The 20,763-nt window shown below is 39.0% G+C and overlaps 2 protein-coding genes and 2 pseudogenes across 2 annotated transcripts in view; 2 read left to right on the top strand and 2 right to left on the bottom strand.

Moving 5' to 3' along the window:
* Positions 1–90: 90 nt before the first annotated feature.
* The window catches only part of LOC126588270 (putative disease resistance RPP13-like protein 1), a 52,458-nt pseudogene continuing 31,785 nt past the window's right edge, over positions 91–20,763 (bottom strand).
* On the top strand, positions 6,204–9,457 carry LOC126589339 (long chain base biosynthesis protein 2a-like; annotated as a pseudogene).
* LOC126588263 (putative disease resistance RPP13-like protein 1) lies at positions 14,354–18,937 on the bottom strand. The gene has a single exon (XM_050253347.1). It carries the CDS (start codon positions 18,830–18,832, stop codon positions 14,951–14,953), a length of 3,882 nt encoding a protein of 1,293 aa, XP_050109304.1. The 5' UTR covers positions 18,833–18,937; the 3' UTR covers positions 14,354–14,950.
* Positions 16,362–20,763, top strand: part of LOC126588264 (putative disease resistance RPP13-like protein 1) — a 51,614-nt gene continuing 47,212 nt past the window's right edge. Inside the window, exon 1 of the mRNA XM_050253350.1 lies at positions 16,362–16,506. The gene's annotated coding sequence lies outside the window, so the exon portion shown is untranslated. The remainder of the gene's footprint in view (positions 16,507–20,763) is intronic.

The raw sequence follows: 20,763 nt of genomic DNA, 5'->3' as shown, positions 1-20,763 counted from the left end.
TCACTCAGATGCAACATCAACAATAATGGGACTGAGGAGATCATCGAAACGTATGAGCCGAAAGCTGCAACCACAAGCCAGCAAAGAAAGAGAGTATGAAACTGTATTGTCCATTTATTTTTGAAATGCATACATGAAATATTCCGAAATTTGATGTTTTGAATCACATTACAAAGATTACAACAGAAAACTTAAACCACGGTATAATTTTACAAGAAAGAAATACAAAATATTCCGAACAAACAAGACTTCACAATAAAAACAAGAGTAAACAAAGCTTGTAATTTTTGAAACTCATACATTTTGTTAATATTATTGTGCATTTGATGCTTACTATGCCGGATTAAACCTTTCCCGATCTCCTACTTCGACGATTGTTCTAGTAGAAAAACGAAATGTATATACAGTGGTCAATTAACCCTCCTCTCCTCTGGCAGTGATTGGCAAATTTGGGAAGCTTGCATACGGAAAGCTCTCCAAGAGAAGCCCTTGTTTCCTGCAAGAAAACTAATAATTCAGATTTTAAGTCTAATGTCTGCCTAAACGATGATCTGCAAAGTATTTGAACAATATGCAACCTATGTTTCTTATATTTATTTATTTTTCTTTATATTTATATTTGTGTAACTATGAAAGTTAATTTGATGCAAAATATACCTGACTTCGGTTTGAGAGTTGAGAGCCGAATGTCAGAAAACAAAAGTATTTCTGAACGATAGAGCGCTCATATGATCAGGTCTCTGCCTATCCATATGCAAGGAATGCGAGATGTCTTGGCTCAATCTTCTCCCACACGTCTTTCTTCTCACAACTTTTCTCTAGGGCAGAACATCGATGGATTTCAGGAAAGAAACAGATGGCGGCAAACCCTCTTCTGGCAACCATTGAAGGCTGTCAAACCCCCAAATATATAGCTTTTGAAGAGAAACGAGGTGTTGAAGTAGTCCCTCACCTGGCAGAAATTCCATAATTGGGCAGCTTTCAATTCGTAGCTCTTCAAGATAAGTGAGGTGTCAAAGTCCTTTTCCGTCCACTGCTTCCATGTAGCTTGGACAGATCACAAGTGCTTAAATCGTTTCAGGGTTCTTCCTATGTCCTTGCCTGCAAAACCGGATGCTCCATTTTATGACCGACTTATGTTGTTGGAATTTGGATAAGTGGAGGATGTGGAAGCAACCCTGCGTTGTAAAAATGTCGGGTCTGTGCAGCTGTGATACTTCTAGTCACCTTTAGGCAAGCCTGTCTACCTTGTGGTGGACGAAAGGATCACAGTGCCTATTAGTTTTAAGGACTTTTAAAAAGAAAAAAATGGAGAACATTCAACCATATGAAGTTTGATTCTCACAACTTTTCATTTTTTTCCTTGTTTGCTACCCCTCCCCACCCACCCTCTCTCTTGTTATGTTGATGATGAAGAAAAATAACAAAAGGAAGAGAAACGTCAAAAAGCACACCTCCACTCTTCTGCTAAAAGATCTAATTACATGCGGCTTTCCATTGTTGCTGCGAATTTATTTATGGCCAGATGTACATGAGCATATAACGTATCTATGCGAGCTTTAAGATGGTCCCGGGATAAAAGAAAATGAGACAACCTACCAATGCGGAAGGAGGGAAGTACACATGCAAGTTTGTGCCACCCATGTTAGGCTTCTGTAGTTCAAAATAAGCAATATAGTAACAATAAATTGCAGTTCCAACTGGAAAAATCAACATTTAGAGTCCTCCAGAAACAGAGGCAGGGGAAAAGGATACAAAGAGGATTACCTCCATCTGTTTTCTCACACTCCTACTACATATGAAATTTTGAAATGCCTGCTTCTTGTGATAGCTATTCAACATGGATGTCATCTCGGATGCTTTTGCTTTACCTACATATCAGCTCAACAAACTCCTAAATAAAGAGATGAAAGTAAAAATCAATGGACAGATTGATGATAAAGAATGAACAAAACATCTATTACGGTTTTAAATACATCTAATTATTGTTGCTTCGTAAATTAATTCTCTCTAAGAAGTATAAGATTCGTAAATTATTTTAACATGAATTTTTTTTTAAAATGATGCAAACTACATAAAACAGGATATTGTGAGGGACAAACTGAAATGTATATTCAGTTAACATTTGTTAAAACGAAGCATCATATCCTTTGCATAAGATGTTCCATGGTAAGAGAGAATGTAAATTAAAGCTCATCTGCAGTATTCAACTAAAGATCTATTACCAGTTCACATTCATAAAGAAAAGCATAGATACACCAACTTGAAGATGATAATGGCATTGAAAGAAAATGGGATAGCAGGCCACCGTATTCAAACCACGCCACTATGACAAAGAAATATATCATCCCCGGGTTCCATCATCTTCCTTTAGAGGTGCATCATCTTCATGCCAAAAATGCTTAGGAAATTGATGTGAGCTAACATCTGTTGCCTCAGACAATTGCCTCCTAAGTTTCAAACCAAATAAGTCAGTGCAGCACGTATATAAGTGAATTACGCATTTGTGTTTGTAAAGAAACTCATCTGCACCAACATAAAAGCCACCATATTCAAACGAAATCAAAATGATAAAAAAAAAAAAAAAACATCGTCCACGTGTTACCTGCATGATGTATCTCTTGCACCAGCGTGAAGATCATTAGGACATCGGAAGAAAACTAGAAAAGCATGCCACAACTGTTTACTCTTGCCAGACAGGCCCAGTAATTGATGCAAGCCAGCATCTGTTCCCTTGGGTAATTCTACTTTACAGTTCCACACCACAATTAGCTCGCTGCTGCATCCACAAGGGCCATAAATGAGTATGTCCTGGCACATTGTATTAACAGATACTTCTGATTGATTTTACACAAGTCTTGATAACTAATGCTGATTCACGCAACCGAGAAATGATAAAAAGAATACAGAACAGCTGAATAATGCATCAATATATCTGCAACTTCGATTCTCCAAACTTTTAAAAACATTTCTTCTTTTTCTCCCCTCCCTCCCCACTCACTTTCTATCTCATCAACAAGTTTATGTTGGAGATAAATAAAAAGAATGAAACGAAAAGAAACATCAGAAAACACACCTCAAAAGATTTAACTGCACACATCTTTCCATTTGTCAGCTACGATTTTATGATCAGAACCACAAGAGCATAAAGTATCTACGCAAGCATCAAGCTGGTATCTGAATAAAGAAAACGAGACAGCCTGCCAACGGAGAAGGAGGAAAGTGTGGATCTAAGTTGGTGCCCCCTATGTCGAAAGTAGGCTTCTGCAGACCAAAATAAGCAGTATTGATGGTTTTTATTATTATTTTTATATAAGAAACATGCATGCTTTCAATAAGAAATGAATGAAATCCGAAACCGGAAAGCGGATGCAGAGACTTTAACATATAACAGCACCATTTTCCCCTAAAGTCGAGGAATAAAACATATTCCAAAAGTTCTTGGTAAAAATTTCGAAGTACCATTACTCTAGTCTAAAGTAGGAGGGGAAATTGCCACTCATATGAACAGTGTTTTGGCCCACATTTCAATTTATTTACAAGATTGCCACTCGGATGCTTTTAGCTTTTAACGACGGTGCCATCGGTTCGAATGACGGGAATTCCCGTCTAGGGTTAACATCGCACGGTTGGGGGTAAAAGTTGGGTGGGCATTGTTGTCAGTTAGTGATAAAACCCAAGCCAATACCTAGCTGCAACCTTGACTGTGTGGTAATGGTGGGTACTGAGGAAAGGAATTGCACAGCAAGAAAAGGAAATTTCTAATTGTTTTTCATATATCCTTTTCAATCCACTAGCTGAGGCTTTTATCCCACAAGCCAGCCCTTACATTCGCGAGAGTGCCATCTGGCATAACAACAACTCAATTAAAACTAAAACCCACAATTAACAAGACTATTACAATCTAATCCTTACTCTAATACAATCTGACCCCCATTATTTAACTACTACTTCATAGTGATCCAAGGATTCACTAATAGGCCAATTGCAAGATCATAACATTTACTCCCGCCTTCGAAAAAACCTTGTCCACAAGGTTAAAGAGAGAAAGCAGGGAATCGAGCTTGGAAGTCTTCAAAGTCCTCCCATGTTGCAGAACTGGCATCTTGATCCTGCCACTGAACAAGCAATTGAACGCCGGCAGAATTACCCTTCTTATACATGCGCCTGGCAAGAATGGAGGCAGGAACCAACTGTTGAAGACCATCTTCTGTAACTTGGGGCAACAGGTTGTTGGCTACCACATTCGGCCCTAAGTGCTTCTTAAGACTGCTGACATGAAAAACAGGGTGGACTTTAGACATGGCAGGAAGTTCAAGTTTGTAAGCCACATCACCTACTCGGCTGAGAACCTTATAGGGACCATAGAACCTGGGTAACAGTTTATGATAACTGTGTGCAGCCAATGATTGGAGTTGATAAGGAATAAGTTTTATATAAACCATATCGCCAACTGCAAAACTCCGTTCCGATCTCTTTTGATCAGCTTGTGACTTCATCCTTGTCTGAGCTAATTCAAGGTTCCTTTTCAGAATCTCCAAAACCTTGTCCCTCTCAACCAAACATTGCTCCACAGAAGCGAACTTTGTAGAACCAGGTTCATACGGTGTGATATGAGGTGGGGAATAACCATACACTAATTCGAAGGGTGTGAACTTAGAAGAAGTGTGGTATGAGGTATTGAAACACCATTCGGCCCACGATAACCATTGTACCCATTTTTTAGGTTGGCCTCCAACAAAACAGCGCAGGTAGGTTTCCAAGCAGCGGTTCATAACCTCAGTTTGACCGTCAGTTTGAGGATGGTAGCCCGAACTCATACACAACTTGGCATTGTGCAGTTTGAATAACTCTTTCCAGAAGGCGCTTATGAAGATCGGATCACGGTCACTGACTATAGAGTTGGGCATGCCATGGAGTTTGAAAATATGCTCAAGAAAAAGCTGTGCTACACTAGCCGCTGTATATGGATGTGCCATAGGAACAAAATGACTATATTTGGACAGCCGATCAACCACCACCATGATAACAGTCTTACCCTTGCAATTAGGAAGTCCGACAATAAAGTCCATGCTTATATCAGCCCAAATTCGTTCAGGAATTGGAAGAGGCATCAGTTTTCCAGGAGGTGCCACTGTTTCATACTTATGTTGTTGGCAGATGTGACACTCCGAAACGAAGAGTTTGACATCATTCTTCATACTTGGCCAATAAAAGTCCTTCTTAAGTTTGTGATAGGTTTTAATCACACCTTGATGACCTGCAGCAGGTATGGAATGATAAGCTTCGATAAGCTTGGTGCGCCAAGGAGAGGAAGGGCTTAACAATATCCGTGCCTTGTACCGTAAAAACCCATTCTGGAAAGAGTAATTAGAAGATGTAGGGGTGGTAGCATTAGTCTCATGTGCTTGGAAATACTCCTTAGCTTTACTCTGAATCCAAGAATCATGTTCATTATATTGTCGAAGTTCATCAAACCAACCAAAATGAGGATATGATATTGCTGCACATTCAGGAAGTAGAGGAGAGCCATGTACGCGAGAGAGAGCATCAGCTACATGGTTGTCACTGCCACTACGAAACTGGATCTCATAGTCATAGCCGAGAAGCTTAGAGCATCATAAACTGTTACCCAGGTTCTATGGTCCCTATAAGGTTCTCAGCCGAGTAGGTGATGTGGCTTACAAACTTGAACTTCCTGCCATGTCTAAAGTCCACCCTGTTTTTCATATATCCTTTTCAATCCACTAGCTGAGGCTTTTATCCCACAAGCCAGCCCTTACATTCGCGAGAGTGCCATCTGGCATAACAACAACTCAATTAAAACTAAAACCCACAATTAACAAGACTATTACAATCTACCAATGATAAAACCCAAGCCAATACCTAGCTGCAACCTTGACTGTGTGGTAATGGTGGGTACTGAGGAAAGGAATTGCACAGCAAGAAAAGGAAATTTCTAATTGTTTTTCATATATCCTTTTCAATCCACTAGCTGAAGCTTTTATCCCACAAGCCAGCCCTTACATTCGCGAGAGTGCCATCTGGCATAACAACAACTCAATTAAAACTAAAACCCACAATTAACAAGACTATTACAATCTAATCCTTACTCTAATACAATCTGACCCCCATTATTTAACTACTACTTCATAGTGATCCAAGGATTCACTAATAGGCCAATTGCAAGATCATAACAGTTAGGGTTGCATTCGGTGGAATCGATGGCTCAGTGTGGTGTGGGATTTGGTGGGAAGGCATGCTGCTTGCAGAGAGGAGGAGAGAGAGGGAAGGAGGGAGGGGGAGGGGGAGAGAGAGGGGTTTGGTGAGGGGAAGGCATGCGACTTGCAGAGAGGAGAGAAGCTTAAAAGCAACTGCAGCAAGTTCAATGGACAGGGTCGCAGCAATGGAGACACCTTGGTCTGAACCATTTCCCCTCTCCTCAGGCGAATGCTGAACAAAGAGAAGAAGACCTACACATAATAGAATCCGATTCGCAAGGAAAAGAAGACAGCTAAAATCAATCCCTTCGACCTCCTCATTGGCGGCAGCACCCACGACCACCAGGTTCACTTTTAATTTAATTTTAATTTTTTCCTTTTTTTAATGGGTTAAAGAATATGAAACCAATTATAATTTAAAATGGTGAAATTTTGTTGATTTTTGCGTTCTGTGTTCTCAGTGATCATCGAGTTGTGATGGGTTGGTGTTGGATTTGATTCGATTGAGGTAAAAGCTATGCATGATTGTGACACGGAGAAAATGCTAGAATCTTACCTTCGATCCAAATATCTGATTTTTGTTACAATTGTTATTTTCATTGCAGGATAATGTGGCGGAGACAATAATTCCCAAATCCTCCAGCTTTCGGATCATACAATCGTCCCACCGCAAAAATGATTGCGATCCCTTATTTAACCGCGTTAACCACGTACTTATATGCTATGGATTGCTCTTCGTTTTTGGCCAAGTCAGAGATTTCTTCCGCAAAATCATTGATTGGAGGAGTGCTAGCAATTTGCAGGTTCCGTAATCATTGTACATAATTTCTTTCTATTGTTTAGTTTTTCCTGTAATTTTGTGTAAAAAAAGCATTGCTTTGTTGCAAAATTCAGGGTTATGCTCCAATCTGTTTAGGACTTGAAGATTTCTATGTTCGCCGGCTTTATCTTCGAATTCAGGTATTTTGTTATTGATTTGATTGTGTTATATTTCTTGAGCTGTATGAAATGGATGCAGCTGGCCCTGCAATTAAGCCCTGCAATTAAGCTTGAATTCCATGGAGTCCCATAAACATAATTATTGATAACTCTGGTTAATTTTTTAAAGTTTTGACTGGTCAGGATGTTTCAATAGGCTTATTGCAAGTGCTCTTGATGCTTGGTTTGATGTGGTTGAATGCTACTCCAATGACTACAACAAAACACTTAAGTAACGATTACAAATTTCCTCCGATTTTGCAATTTCATGTATATGTCACGCCTTTTGTTATGTTTTCTTGATTTATATTCTCATTGTGTAACTCGGCTGATGCAGGCTAACCAAAAAAACCAGTAGATGCCTTAACTTGGGATCTTACAATTACCTTGGCTTTGCTGCATCTGATGAGTACTGCACACCTCGCGCTATTGAGACGTTGAAAAAATATTCTCCCAAGTAGCCGAGTTGATGGGGGTTGGTATACTAATACTACTTTGCAAGGAAAATTTGTTTCAACTATTTTTCTAAATGAATTTACCATGATACGCTTCTATCACCAGGCTCCACAGATTTGCATAATGAACTGGAAGAGCGTTGCAAATTTTGTTGGGAAACCTGCTGCTGTAGTTTTCGGAATGGGTTATGTCACAAACTATGCTATCCTTCCTGTTCTGATGGGGAAGGTTTGCATCTTTTCTCAAATGTATGACTTCTAATTTTGTGTTTACATTCCTTATCTGAATATGTGCCATCTGACTTTACAGGGAGGCTTGATTGTTAGCGATTTCTTTGAACCACAACTCCATTGTCAATGGTGCAAGAGGATCTGGAGCTAGAGTTTGTGTTTTCCAACACAATAGTAAGTTCATTAGTTATTATATTGTATAGCATGGATGCTGAGGATTTGTTCTTGGCATCAAATTCTACATTTCAGGTTTTTAAATGATAGTTTATATTTTTATACAAAGAAAGCACACTGAGGAAGTGTTAGTTTATATTTAATTGCAAAGACTGGGGTTAGGCAGGAGTTTTGCAAGTAAATGACAGGTTTTTCGGTTATTTGCCTATTTTTCTAATCCGTGTTATGGATTTATTTAATTACTCGAATGAAAGGGCTGTTAATCGGATACGCATTTCCAATATGTTGCTTCGCTCTGTGAGATGTTGGTGATAACATGAATAGAGTTTTACTCATTAAAATTAAAAGAAAAATATGTGAAGCTCAGGTTGGAGGTTGCACCTTTATGCATGATGGAACTAAATTACTTTTGTATCATCTATATTTACCTGTTATTATAACAGGATTTAAAATATAGAAACATACTAAGGTTGAAATCATTTAGTTCCAAAGATGCCATAACTAATGTATAATTGAGTGAAATGCCAGTTTACATAGATATTGTGCTTATTTGTTTTAGGTGGATTACCAAAAGGAGCTCATCAAGTATTCTGCGAGCAAGATCAACCTTGATCATTTGGATAGTTAAAGGAGCCATTGATAAAGGAAAGACGACAAGTTGTGAACCTGTGTGCCAATTTTGCCAATTTTGCTAATTTTGCCAATTTTGCAGACAAGCAGAAACTCTGGCACAATGATCAAACAGGCTTTCATGTTGCGTATTTTAATTAATAGCTGTGAAACCCACTGTGTGTCGCACCACAGACGGTCTTGCCTCTGTCCTATCCTCCTCTCGCCGTTGTCTCCCTTCTCTCGCCTCCGTCGTCTTACTCCTCCTTTCTCTGTCTCTGGAATCTTATCGTCATCTTCCTCGCATGCAAGGCTCTGGCCCTCTCAATTGAAACTAAAACGTGTTTCAGGTGCCTAACACAACCTCTCACTTCTCACTCACATCAGTTGGTTTTTGTAATTTGAACTTTTCTTTCTGATAAATTTGTATGCTTTCTGGATTTTTTATGGTAGTTTTGGACCTTTTTTTTTCTGAATTTGTGTGCTTCTGTGGGTTTTTTTATGGTAGTTATGAGGAAGAGCAAGAAAAAGGAAGAACCAGTATTAGAATATCTTCCCAAAGAGTACTATGATGATGTGAGTGCCTTTATCCTTTTACTTGACCAAATGGGTGCTCAAATTTCATGTTTTTCTGTGATTATATGAGTAAATTTTTGTATTTCGTTTTTGGGTTTTGCCAAATTCAATGTTGGTATTTATGGGTATGGTATTGATTTTCAGTTAACAATGACATTGGGGAAATTAATTGAGTCTACATTCAATGTAACTTTTCATGCAGTTACATACTGATGAAATAGAATTCAAAATTTTCATTCCCTTCTTTTTTTCTTTTTCTTTTTTTAAATACAGTTACATTTATATGATGATTTACATCATATATTCATCTTTTAGTTTCTAATTCTTCATGCAGTCTAAGCCATGAAGGATTTGATAAACCCACAATTGATAACAATGTGCAGCGGCACGGCACCAATGGTTTTGGACAAGGAACAAGTAAGTACCATTTTGCTTCATTGTTCCAAAGTATTATGTAGAGATTGCTTTAATATCTTGGCTTCTTTGCTATATGTGGGGTGTCTGAGATAGGATTTAGGAGATCTGGTTTAGGTTTTGCACAGAGAGAGAGAGAGATAGCGGGTGTCCGAGAGAAATGTGGGAGGATTTAGGCAAGGGATTTCAAGGATTTGTTTAGGGTTTCTTTTCTGCGATTTGCAAAGAGAGAGATGGGACAAAGGTGAGAGAGAGCGATGGGAGGATTTTCTACGAGGGTAGAGGGAATGGGTAAAGGAGGTATGGGTATGGGTAGGGGATTGGAAAAGCATTTCGTTTTCCATTTTCTTCCTCAAACCCGAGGGATTTCTGCAATTGCAGAGAGAGAGAGAGAGATGGGGGTGTCCGTTAGGTGCCCTTTAATTGTCACTTTTGTGATTTGTCCACCCTTGATTGTTGTGTGATTCATTCTCACGAACGTTCTATGCACAAGGTTTCATATTATTCCTTCCTTTTAATTTTGATATTGTTGTGCTTAATTTCTGTTTTATTTTATTGGGTGATTAGATTAACAGACCTTGGATATTTTGGTATAATAATTTCACATCATGTGTTGCCCTTTTGCATCACCTTAATTGTTCATCAGATGCTAACTTTTAATTATGTTTTCTTTGGGTCAGTCTCCATCTGGTACATTTGTCCATCCTTCTGGAGTGGAGCACTACTTTCTGACAGCATAAATGCTCTGAGAAACTTATATGGAGACAAACAGTAGTTTACTCCGTTCTAGGTATGTTTTTCTTTAGTATTTTAGAGGGATTCTTTACTATTCCCCATTGTAATTTTTACCCTTGTATCTATCTCTCTCAAAAGACGATGAGAGTAGCAACTGTTGCAAAGCAAATTCTCAGATGTATCTAAGCATATACATACAACAGCAACAACAACAACAAAGCCTTTTCCCACTAAGTGGGGTCGGCTATATGAATCCTAGAACACCATTGCGCTCGGTTTTGTGTCATGTCCTCCGTTAGATCCAAGTACTCTAAGTCTTTTCTTAGGGTCTCTTCCAAAGTTTTCCTAGGTCTTCCTCTACCCCTTCGGCCCCGAACCTCTGTTCCGTAGTCACATCTTCGAACCAGAGCGTCAGTAGGCCTTCTTTGCACATGTCCAAACCACCGTAACCGATTTTCTCTCATCTTTCCTTCAACTTCGGCTACTCCTATTTTACCTCGGATATCCTCATTCACAATCTTATCCTTTCTCGTGTGCCCACACATCCCACGAAGCATCCTTATCTCCGCTACACCCATTTTGTGTACGTGTTGATGCTTCACCGCCCAACATTCTGTGCCATACAACATCGCTGGCCTTATTGCCGTCCTATAAAATTTTCCCTTGAGCTTCAGTGACCTACGACGGTCACACAACACGCCGGATGCACTCTTACACTTCATCCATCCAACTTGTATTCTATGGTTGAGATCTCTATCTAATTCTCCGTTCTCTTGCAAGATAGATCCTAGGTAGCGAAAACGGTCGCTTTTGTGATCTTCGCTAGATTGCTCCGGTCATTAGTGTGGATAAGTATATACATGGATAGAGATAGGAAAGCAAACATCAGATGTACGTGGTTCACTCATATTGGCTACATCCACGAAATAGAGGAGTTCTCATTAATTGTGAAGGGTTTACACAAGTACATAGGTTCAAGCTCTCTTTTAGTGAGTACAAGTGAATGATTTAATACAAATGACATTAGGAAATATTGTGGGAGAAAGATCTCGTAATCACGAAACTTCTAAGTTCCAGAGTGTGGTATCGTCTTGACTTGCCTTATCTGTCTCGTAGGTAGATGTGGCATCTTCTCTGGAAGTACTCTTCCTCCATCCAGGGGTGGTATCTTTAACTGGTGGAGATGCACAAGCATATACATACATTGGACAAAAACCGAATCTTACATTGGGGCAGTGAGTTCTGCAACATCCTAGTGCTGCATGTATTCTCACACTTTTAGAAGTTGTATTTCTCAGATATATTGGGAATTTAATTAGTTTTATGTCATTTTCGTAGGGCAATTTAGTAGAGATTTAGCACATAAAAAAAGATGCGTGAATCAATACAATTAACCTAATAGTGATTTGGTTCAGCGTAAAGACCACTGCTAGAGCACTCAAGTCATTTTCTTAATTTGTGCGCATATATATTATACGTAACTAGCACATGTTTCCAAAGGATGTTAGTTAGTGTTCATGCTCTACTGATATTTTATTCTATTCATTTTGATTTTGTATTTCAGTTGTGGTTATAGGATTGTTTTGTCTCTTTTTTTTTTTTTCTTTCTTTTTTCCCTATGTACAGCTTTTCTAAAATTGAACTGTTGTTCTCAATTTGGTTATTTGAACCGAGGCCAGTTAGGATGTGCCTTTAGAAGGTCTCACTGCTTTTAAAGTTGAATGGTGCTAATTGAATATGATGCGTTCATTCTTCGGTGTGTGTGAGTGTATGTGTATGCAGTGTATGTGAGTATGTGAGTGCATGCAGTGTGGTTAGGTTCATTCCTGCATGGGTTTTCGTCTTTTTTTGGTTAAATGGTTAGGTTCATTCCCGCATGGGAGAGGTGTTTTTGCCATCGAACTGGTAGAGACGGATCTTAATCAAATATCATGCCATAGTGTTATTTTGTTTGCATCTATGGAACTGTATATTTACTTCGTTGTTGTTAAAGGCTTCGCATGTTCTTTCCAGATAATGCTGCCTTTTTGGATTTCGTATGAGTGTCCCGGGTTGATTCTGGACCATCAAAAGAGGGATGATCACTGTCATTCGGACTGTGCGCATCCACTTCAAAATCCCGGTAAACACGTCCTTTTCTTGATTTCAGGCCATGCAAAATTCATGGTGATAAAACTGAGCTCGTGTCGTTGGTTTGTGCCTCTATCCAATTTCTTATTTATTTATTTTATCAATCCTTTTCCTTCTTGGTTCTATTTGTTGTTGCTGGTTCCGATATTTCATTGTCCTATCTGTGCATGATATCAGTGCTGCCACTTTTCATATTCTTATCAATGCTTACATCTTCACTCTTTTCCTTCTGTTTCTTTTGCTAAAACATGGTTTCGGCTTTTTGAGATTGTGTGTTTGATTAACATTTGATCGTATGGTATTAGAATTTAAATTTGATTGGTTTTTTAAACCAAGATTGTGCGTCATTTGATGTGAATAAATTATGCCGATGGGGATTTTGGTCTCTGGATTTTTCATGGTGTAATTTTTATGGCATGATCCATTGGTATCGTGTGCATTTTTTATCAACAATAATAAGCTTTTTCTCAGTATTGCAAACAAGTTTTCTTATAATTGAATTATTTGAAATCCCTGGTCTATAATCCTCTTGATTCATGGTTTTAACGCCTCCTGATAAAATAACTACAACGTTATCACTTCTTTCATCAGATAGATTTAAACATTCTACCCATTATTGACTTTCTTTAACGAGTCTCACCCATTTGTCAAAAAATTAGATGAGGTGACTTCATACCATCTCAGAGTATTGTTAGAATATAATATGATATTTGATTCTTTCTCTTTTTTTTCCCACGAGTCTCAATTTGTATTTGAAACAATGTCTAATAAACTTACCAGATCTTCATCGCTTATCATACTATTACAGGTTTTGTTTTTTAAGGTTCTGATGGATTAAGAAAAAGCTCCTACCAATTTAGCGGAGTGAACCAAGATTTCAGGGCTTTTATTAATGACATATCACAGGCCATTTTAAAGGTAAATCTAGATGCCAATCGCTATGCAATTTAGTTTTTACTTTTAGCATGTTCCGAGTGACCTTTGAATTTACATGTTTAGTTGTTTTCGTTTTACCATCCTAATAGGTATGTGCGTATTACCATTGTTTAGTTGTTTTCGTTTCACCATCCTGATAGGTATGTGCGTATTACCATTCTGTTTATCCCCATTCTCTGGTGGTGTTTACTGCATTGTTTCTACACAATCTCTAATGGTTCCATTGCTGGACATAAAAGAAATTTCAACTATTTTTTTTTTCTTCTTTTTTTTTTCTATTTATTTATCTGCATGTTATTTTGGTTTGTTGAAATTTCGATTATAGTTTGTTTTGTGCTGGATGTAAAAGGTTTTTCTTCAATGATTATATATAGCTTAAGTACATGGTGGTTAACCATGTTTTTCACGGTGGATCACTTTCGTTAATAGTAGGTTCGACAGAAAGTTGAAGAACACATATGATCACCTACTTTTTACGAGATCCTGCTCATACTTAGTTGTTTATTTTAGCATAGATTTTACACTCTTACTTTTAGGGTATGTGTGTGTGTGTATTTATGTATGTATGTATGAGTTGGCACAGATGCTCAGACATGCCACCCAAGCCTAAGCATTTGAAAATGTTTGTTCTCCTTGGTGATAGAATTTGGTATCTTTCAGTACACGATGGAGATATCCAGGTCTCTCTTTTCTCTCTTTCCCCCTCCCTATATGTAGTTTAATATAATTGAACAGCTCTATTTATTTAAGATTTAGTTGCGTTCGTAATTACTGAAATTTGTTGCAAGAAATTGGGGGATGAATTTGGTTTCCGGGGAATGTTATCCTGTTTTTTTTCTTATACTGCACAGAAAAAAAAAGACAATGCATTGGGTACAACTTGTACCGTACAAGTAAATGGTTTTTATCATTTATTTCTGTAGTTTGAAAGTCAATTGTGTTTTTGCTGCCGCATCATATAATTTTTCAAAATGCCCTTTTTAGCATTACAATACCATTTGCACGTCTTTGTTAGCACTTTGAATACCTTATCCCCAATTTTCAAGATTATGCAAAACAATGTGACATTGCCTCTCTGTTTTTGGTATCTTTGTTTATCTCTCTGACAAACGAGTGCAGTGCATGTGTCTTAATTTATTCAGGTTAAATGTGTCTTCATGCAGTTAAGATGGGTGCATTGAAGTCCCGCAGCAACGCGCGGGCATATTTTCTCGTATATTCTATAAGTGATGCCAGGGATAAGGCTAGAGAATAATTCAGAGCAAACAAGACTTGGTTAAGAAAATGGGATGGATCCTCTTCATACCATCCGAAAATGTTGAAGACGTAGGGATAATGTGTCTTCTGTGCTGCAAAGAAAAAATTGATCAATATGCTATGATTCTTATTTCTATTATGTCTTTTATTTTTCAAACTATTGAAGTTAATTAGATGCAAAATACCTGAGAGTCAAATGGCGAAAAGCACAACTTTGTATGAGAGAGACAGAGCTCATATGATGACTTTGTCGTTTATCCGTATGCAAGGAATGTGAGATATCTTGGCCCAATCTTCTCCCGTCTTATCCTCGTACCTCTTCTCCAGGGTGGAACAAGAGGAGATCACCAGGTAAGAAAGAGAGGGCGGCAAACCGTTTTCTGGCAGGAATTGGAGTTTTGGACACCTACGAATTCGTAGCTTTTGAAGAGAGGTGAGGTGTAGAAGTCCCTCTGCTGGAAGGAATTCCAGACTTGGGCAAAAAGTAATAGTTAGATATTGAAGAGAAGTGAGGTGTTGAAGTCCCTCTGCTGGCAGGAATTCCAGACTTCGGCAATTATGTTTAGTTAGCCGGTGAAGAGAAGTAGGGAGCAGCTGTTCCTTGAGCAACGGTGCCGAGATCTCGCCAGCAATTGTAAATTCTTGAAGGGAGGCAAGTCCTTGTAATCCCCACTCCACTGAAGGCTTCACTTTGTCGCAATCTATTGTAAAATATCGCAGGTTGGGAGGCAAACCCCCTTGGGCAAATGATACAAGATTGGGAAGATCGAATAATTCCAATCGTTCAAGGGCGGTGAGGGTGCGTATTTGTTCGGGGAACGACTTCAACTTCTTGCACATCCAGACCTTCAATTCTCTCAAGTTGGGAGTGGGCAATCCTCCGTCCGGGAAAGACGCCATATTTGGACAGTCGTTGATTTCTAGCTGAATGAGATGGCTTAGGTTCTGATCAACTCCTTCAATAGAAAAGGATTCCAGATTCTCACAGCCATGGATCAAAAGAGTTGAAAGTTTGGGGAAAACGCCCAACGGGAAGGACCCCACTGAATGAAAACTATCGTATATCTTCAAATCCTCAAGGGATGTCAATTCGGCCATCATCTCATGAGATAAGAACTCTAATGACCCCACAGTTGGGCAAAAGCTGAAAGTCAATCTTCGAAGATATTTCATTTTTGGCAGGCTCCAAAATTTTGCATCAGAATTGGAAATTCCAAGTGTAGACAACTTCTTCTCTACTCTCTCTATTAATGGCAACAGACCTGGGCATCCATCAATATCTATTTCCAATGAATTCTGTAAGTAGTCCATGTTAATACTGGCCCATTCATCATGCAGATGTAGATATCCACACCTAGACACGCTAAGTGTTTTCAAGCATGGAAGATGATTGGGCAAGTCTCCTCTCAGCTTCTTACAGTAACTTATTCTCAGCACCTCGAGACAAGGAAAATCTGAACATCGACCTCCACTTGGACTCGGTAACCAATCCTCCCACTCTGGCATCTCCTTAAACTCTAGCGTCTTCAGAGACCGAAAGGGCTGAATTACAGAAGCTCCATTAAGATCACCGTAGAATTCAACACCAACCGTCCTAACAAATTTCATTATTTCGACACGTAGCTCTTTAAGAGTGGGCAGCTGCCCAAAACTTGGCAAGGACAAACAATACTTACAATCACTGATCCACATGAACTGTATGTTATAGAAGGAATTAGAGCTTCCTAACCAGTTTGGGAAGCTGGTTCCTCCATAGAATCTGATAGTCAGTTTCTCCAAATTTACGCAAGGTTGGAGCTTGTCAAGCACATCTCTCTCCTTTTGGGAATCATCGGCGTCCTCCTTACCCCATTCCAACTCTAAGTCCTTGAGTTCTTTCTTATCCTTCAAATTGGCTTCCAATGCATCCACAACATGAACTACATTGTACAGATTTGAAATATGAAGTCTTCCTTGAAGATGCTGTAACTCCCTTAATTCTCCAATGCTAGACCCGGTAGATTTCCCCACAACGAAAGCAGTTAATGTTCTCAAACTTTTTAGTCTTCCAATTTCCACTGGCATCCCTTGTATGTTTGTTTTACTGACATCGAGGTATTTCAAACTACTCAATTCCCTCATATCCACAGGTAATTTAGTAAGGGAGCTGCAACCTGCCAATGTTAATGTCCGTAAATTTATCAATCTTCTCATGTCTGCTGGCAGTTCAATGAGAGCATAACAATATGACAGCAGTAACGTCTGCAAATTGTAGAGAGTGCAAACTGCACCAGGTAAGCTTACAATTGCTGTATGGGAGAGATCCAGGTAGCGCAGGTGAATGAGATTGCCCACAGAATCAGGTACCTCAACAACATTTTCATAATAGGACAATGATAAAACCCGTAAACGTTTCAGGGATGGCAACAAATCTTGTTGAAACTTTTGACTTATGTAGATCGTCCCATATGCTTCAAAAGAGGTAGGTAGGAAGGTCCGTAGACACTTAGCCCCATTTAAGGGCTCAAATTTTTTAGCAGCATCAATTTCTCCCCTAGCATATGACAAATGACGAAGTCTTTTAACTTCTTGTGATTCCTTCTCTTCCAACCTGAGAAAAAATCCCCTAGACATGAACTGACCCAAGTCGTTAAGAAGATCATGCATTGTGAAACCATGCTCCCTTGATTTTTGAAGTAGTGATCGGGATACTAGCTCATCGAAGTAACTTCTAGCCGTCTCTTCCATTCTTTGCCCGTTAAAATCATGTGGAATTAAACCTTCTGCCATCCAAAGTAGAACTACATCTTCATTCTTGAACAAATAGTCTTTTGGAAATAGTGAACAATACACAAAGCATCGTTTCAACTGAGCAGGGAGATAATGATAGCTCAACCATAGGGCTGGAAGGATATCACTTTTATCATAAGGTAGCTCCCAAAGCCTACTATTTAATAATTTATTCCATTCCTTGAAGTCTCTCTGGCAACGTAATAGACCCCCGAGTGTCTCTGCTGCTAAAGGCAAACCATTGCACTTGCTTGCAATTTTCTTGCCAATTTCCTCCAAAGTTGGATATGCATTGTGGTTTTCATGTCCAAATGCATGTTTTGCAAGTAACATCCAACAATCTTCATGCGACAAAGGTTTCAAGTGTTGAATGGGCACATTTTTCATGAGAGATGCGACATTTTCGCTTCGTGTTGTCACGATGATTTTACTTCCCCTTGCCCCAGAAGTAAAAGGAGTTTGTAGGCACCTCCAATCAGAATATTTCTCACTCCAAAGGTCATCCAATACAAATAAGAATTTCTTTCCCCTCAATTGTTCCCTAAGTTCAACTTGAAGCGAATTCAAATCTGTCATCTTAGAAGGCTTTGAAGTCAGCGACTCGAGAAGAGTTTTAGTCACCCTAATAGCATCATAATCTTCTGAAACACAAGCCCAAGATCTAAGGGCAAAGTGCTCTTTCACCTTATCATCATTGTAAAGGGCTCGAGCAAGGGTCGTCTTGCCAACCCCGCCCATACCAACAATGGTGATGATAGATACGTCATCCTCGCTTGCATCATCAGAGAACAAGACTTTTGATAAATTTTCTTTATCTTCGTCTCTTCCATATACACAAGGTTCATGAATCAAGCAAGTTGTTGGAGTTCTTTGTGAACCCTTCCTCTCAACATCTCCCGTCAGACCAAGGGCAACCTTCTGTTGCACAAAGCCATCCAGCCTTTGTAATAACCCTTGTATCTCAACATTCATGCGTTGATAAAAATGAGTAGGAGAAGTAGAGAAGAAGTTCCACACCTTGTCGGTTAATTTGTCGGTTTGACCTTCACCTTCCACCTTGCATCTCAAAGCTTCAGTGTCGATCTCATACAGCAAGTCCTCCGCGTCCAAGACAGCATGCTTGAGCCCGTCAAGCCATTTTCTCACAGCAAGGTTTGAAATTTGCTTCTCTTCTGCATCATTGAGGACTGCACAAAGGGCGGGCAGCGTCACCTTCAGTTTCTCGAGGAGGAGTTCGTCCAGCTTCTTCTGCAAGAACAAGTCACCAAACTCGGTTGAAGCAATTCGGTCACATAGCACCTGGATAGAAGCGGAGAGAAAAGCCTCTCCAATCAAAGCGCCAGCCATTTTTCTCTTGGTTTTCTCTTGGTTGCTAAGTTTGCTAATAGCTCAATGTAGAATGAAAGGCTTTTGAGACTGTAATTATGGATGCATCCCCCAGTTTGCAATGAACTGATTGCTCAATTGACCAAGAATGAACTTGTGATTCAGAACTTTCTGTGTGGAGCCTGCGGCCCACAACATCCTTGTCGTTGATTCAAAGCGGAAGAAAATGAAGCTTGTGATTGGCCGTGCTCACATGGGGATGCCGTCCAGCTACAGCGACACATTACTTGTACAGTGCACATGGACAACTGTTTTTTATTTTATTTTGTATCAAAAGACAAATTTAGAACGTGGATTACTTAAATAGAAACAACCGTAGTATAAAATAAGTATAAATAAATACAAAGACAAAATGAATATTTAATGGATCGGAAAGTGAATTCCTAAAATATAGAAACTGTATGAAGACAAAACATTTTCCTGGGGATCCTCCCATATCATTTTCCTAAGGATCCTAGGGATTCTGCGATTGTGATTGTTCATCGTACATTGTGCGGTTAGTTTTCGTTAGGTATTATTTATATTTAACTTTGTTGATGCACAAAACCGAAGGTCTTGGAACAACGTAAATCCGACCGTGAATCTGCAAGAAATGTAAATGACATTAGATGTATAAACAAACTTTAAATTTTAATTTTTGAAATAATTTCTGATTGCACGATGTACGATAAACGATCATAATCACGAAATTCCTAGGATCCTCAGAAAAAAGATCCATCGAAGATCCTTTTTCGTTTATAAAAAGTCTCACTTTTGAAAAAATCATATAATGTGGCAGCTAGCTTATTAGACTCCTTTGTGATTGGTCAATTGACCAAAATAAAACTTGAGATTGGTCTGTAATTAGTCTTTGATCAGTCTCTTGTAAACCTTTGAATATTCCTCTGCTTTTACTAAAGGTTTTTTGGGACAACTTGTGAAACTTTCTATGTGCTAACATGGGATCCCAGTGACGCATAATTTGTACAACACACATGAACAACAATTGTTTTTCATTTTATTTTTTATCATGAGATAGACATAATTAAAATACAACTATGGTGTTAGTGAAAGAGTGACCTCATTAAAACCTTGCTTAACGAGAATACATGCAATTAAATTAAATCCCGAACAAAGAAAGAAACGTATCACAACTCAGTGCCAATTTCATAGTTACTCAATAACGTGTTATTGGATGTTACCAGCAAAATAATGTGTTATTAGAAATCCAGTAAAAAACAAACCAAAAAGAAACCGATATTAATGGCAATTCTCAAGGCGTTGTGTCACATCCCGGTCTGGGGCGGACCACTTTCCGGCCCGCTCCACCACCGTAGCACTATATTGTCCGCTTTGGACTTACCATTCCCTCATGGTTTTGTTTTTGGGAACTCACGAGCAACTTCCCAATGGGTCACCCATCATGGGATTGCTCTCGCGCGCTACTTGCTCAACTTCGGAGTTCCGATGGCATGCAGTCTGGTCCCGAAGAAATAACTTGCACCTTTCGTATGTATGAATATATATTTCCGAAGTTATATTCAAATTAGAATCATCAATTATCTAAGGTATATATTCTCAATTCTTGTGCGAAGAATGATGATAAGAGAGAATGTAATATGCAGTAATCCACTAAAGATCTATTACCAGTTCGCACTAGTAAAGAAAAACATAGATAGACCAACTTCAAGATGATAAAGGCATTGAAAGACGATGAGATAGCAGGCCACCGTATTCAAACCACGCCCGTATGACAAAGAACTGTATCATCCCGGGGTTCCATCATCTTCCTTTCGAGGAGCATCATCATGACAAATATGCTTCGGAAATTGATGTGAGCTAACATCTATTGCCTTAGACATTTGCCTCTTAAGTTCCACAATAAGGACTCTGCACCAATGAAGCCACCATAT

Source organism: Malus sylvestris, chromosome 11, assembly GCF_916048215.2.
Source record: "Malus sylvestris chromosome 11, drMalSylv7.2, whole genome shotgun sequence".
Taxonomy (NCBI): domain Eukaryota; kingdom Viridiplantae; phylum Streptophyta; class Magnoliopsida; order Rosales; family Rosaceae; genus Malus; species Malus sylvestris.
Note: the sequence above shows the minus strand (reverse complement) of the source record. Positions and strands in the feature narration are given on the sequence as shown.

Excerpts from the sequence above, each read along its gene's own strand:
- LOC126588263 (XM_050253347.1), bottom strand. The coding sequence starts at position 18,832 with ATGGCTGGCGCTTTGATTGGAGAGGCTTTTCTCTCCGCTTCTATCCAG.